Source organism: Seriola lalandi, unplaced genomic scaffold (genome assembly GCF_002814215.2).
Source record: "Seriola lalandi dorsalis isolate HSWRI2012SDOR001 ecotype SW California unplaced genomic scaffold, Sedor1 jcf7180002054951, whole genome shotgun sequence".
Taxonomy (NCBI): Eukaryota; Metazoa; Chordata; class Actinopteri; order Carangiformes; family Carangidae; genus Seriola; species Seriola lalandi.
This window is the reverse complement of record NW_019525502.1, coordinates 16,674-18,471: the sequence shown is the minus strand read 5'-3', so window position 1 is coordinate 18,471 and position 1,798 is coordinate 16,674. Positions and strand designations below refer to the sequence as shown.

The following is a 1,798-nucleotide window of genomic DNA, read 5'->3' as shown; positions in this document are numbered from 1 at the left end:
CATCTTCTGGGGACTATTTTCAGAGGCGGATTAATACACATTTGATTCTCCAGTGAGTATTTCTACTGTGAAAACACAGAATAAGACTTATACTTTAAAAACAGGAAGTCGTCTCATTACTGAACCTTGAGGATGTATTTTCCAGGTGAGACGTCGGTGATGTCGATCCACTGACAGTCAATGTCGGCGTTGTAGGTGTCATAGCAACCAGGACTCAAACCCTGCACACACACACACACACACACAATTTTTTATCTCTTTACAAGACACATTTACTTGAAATTATTAAATAGTTAATAATATTTTATACAGTAATAAATGTAGAAATACATAACTACATTTTCTCATAACTTAAATATCAAATTTAAATGTAATTGTCCGGACAGATCACAAACCTTTATTTTAACATTGACAGATGGTTGATTAATGATTATACAATAATATGCAAATATCAACAATAATATTAAATACGATATAATAAAAGACGTATCCTTGATATTTATGTTGTGATAATATTATTATATCATATTATATTTGATACAAAACACAAGGATATGGAAACGTGTTTTATTCCTTTCTGTCTGTCCTTCCTCACTGTCCTCTATCCTACTTCCTTCCATCCTTGTTTTCGGCTCCTTTCCTTGCTCCCTTGTTTGTTCCTCATATCAAGTGTTACATGTACAGATTAATCTATAAACGGCGTCTGTTCTCGTTGCTGTCCGGTAATCGCTCTGCTTCAGGTCACATGTGGCGTAGACGGTGGTGTGTGTTGGTACCTGAGTGTGTGAGGTGCAGGCGAAGCGGCGGTAGTATCCCGGGTCACAGGAAGTGTCCTCCAGACAGAAGCTGGCCTTGTGACCCTCGGCGACCTGGCTCTGGGTCCGGGCGTCCAGCAGCTCGTACAGGCTGAACTCGTCCATGCTGTGGAAGTGACTGAGAGAGAGCGGCGAGGTCAGGTCATCGGTGCTAACATGCTAACGTTAGCTTTAACTCGCTACCTACTTGTGACAGCTGTGCCACTCCCAGGCGTATCGGGGTTTGCTGGGCAGGAAGTCGGCCGTTCCCTGGTTCTTCACCCTCTGAGGGAACCTCAGCAGAACCCTGGTGTCATAATCCTGAGAATGAGCAGAGGAACTGGAGGAGAACAAACAACCGGAGGTCAGAGTTAGAACGTTTAATATTCATATTTTAAGCAAAGCACAAACTTACAGAGTTCCCAGCAGTGTATGTGAACGCAGCACGCTTTGACCCTGCATGATATTTTCCTACACGTGTTGTGATTGAACATGTGCTTCTAATGTAAAGACACTTGGAGACAAGTTCACAGAAAGTGTCAGTTTCAGACTCAAAGACGGGGTCACGCTGGTCTGACGGACGGTGACCTCACAGATTGATCAGATTGATCAGGTGTCCGTCATGATACTGGATATTCACAGAGACAGAAGAATGTGGAGAGCGTGAGATGAGAGTATTGAACATTGAATATTTTGTTTCTGCAAAACAGATCATCTGCTGTTTCACATCAACAGCTTCTCTCCCGAGTCACTGGAGAGAAGTTAAAGCTGATTTCTGTCAATATGTAACTTCTCTGAAATGAAAAAGCGTCTGATAGAAGTGGGCGGGGCTACAAGCTGCAGGTGTCAGTGTGTCGTCTTACGAGGCGAGGCAGTTCTCCTCTGCAGCACAGCGCAGGTTGTACATGGGCAGCCTCTGGACGTAGGTGGCGATCTGGATGTAGTACGGGTCAGGAACCAGATCAGGGAGACCTGCAACGAGGACACAGTGGGGGGGGGGGGGG

General features: G+C 44.3%; 1 protein-coding gene across 1 annotated transcript in view; it reads right to left on the bottom strand.

Annotated features, from left to right (window-relative positions):
- Window positions 1–101: 101 nt before the first annotated feature.
- The window catches only part of LOC111645427 (protein-lysine 6-oxidase-like), a 4,157-nt gene continuing 2,460 nt past the window's right edge, over window positions 102–1,798 (bottom strand). Inside the window, exons 2-5 of the mRNA XM_023394642.2 lie at window positions 1,658–1,766; window positions 1,003–1,134; window positions 777–933; window positions 102–221 (exon numbers count right to left, since the gene is read on the bottom strand). Of these exons, the coding sequence (XP_023250410.1) occupies window positions 117–221; window positions 777–933; window positions 1,003–1,134; window positions 1,658–1,766 (503 nt within the window). The 3' untranslated portion in view covers window positions 102–116. The remainder of the gene's footprint in view (window positions 222–776; window positions 934–1,002; window positions 1,135–1,657; window positions 1,767–1,798) is intronic.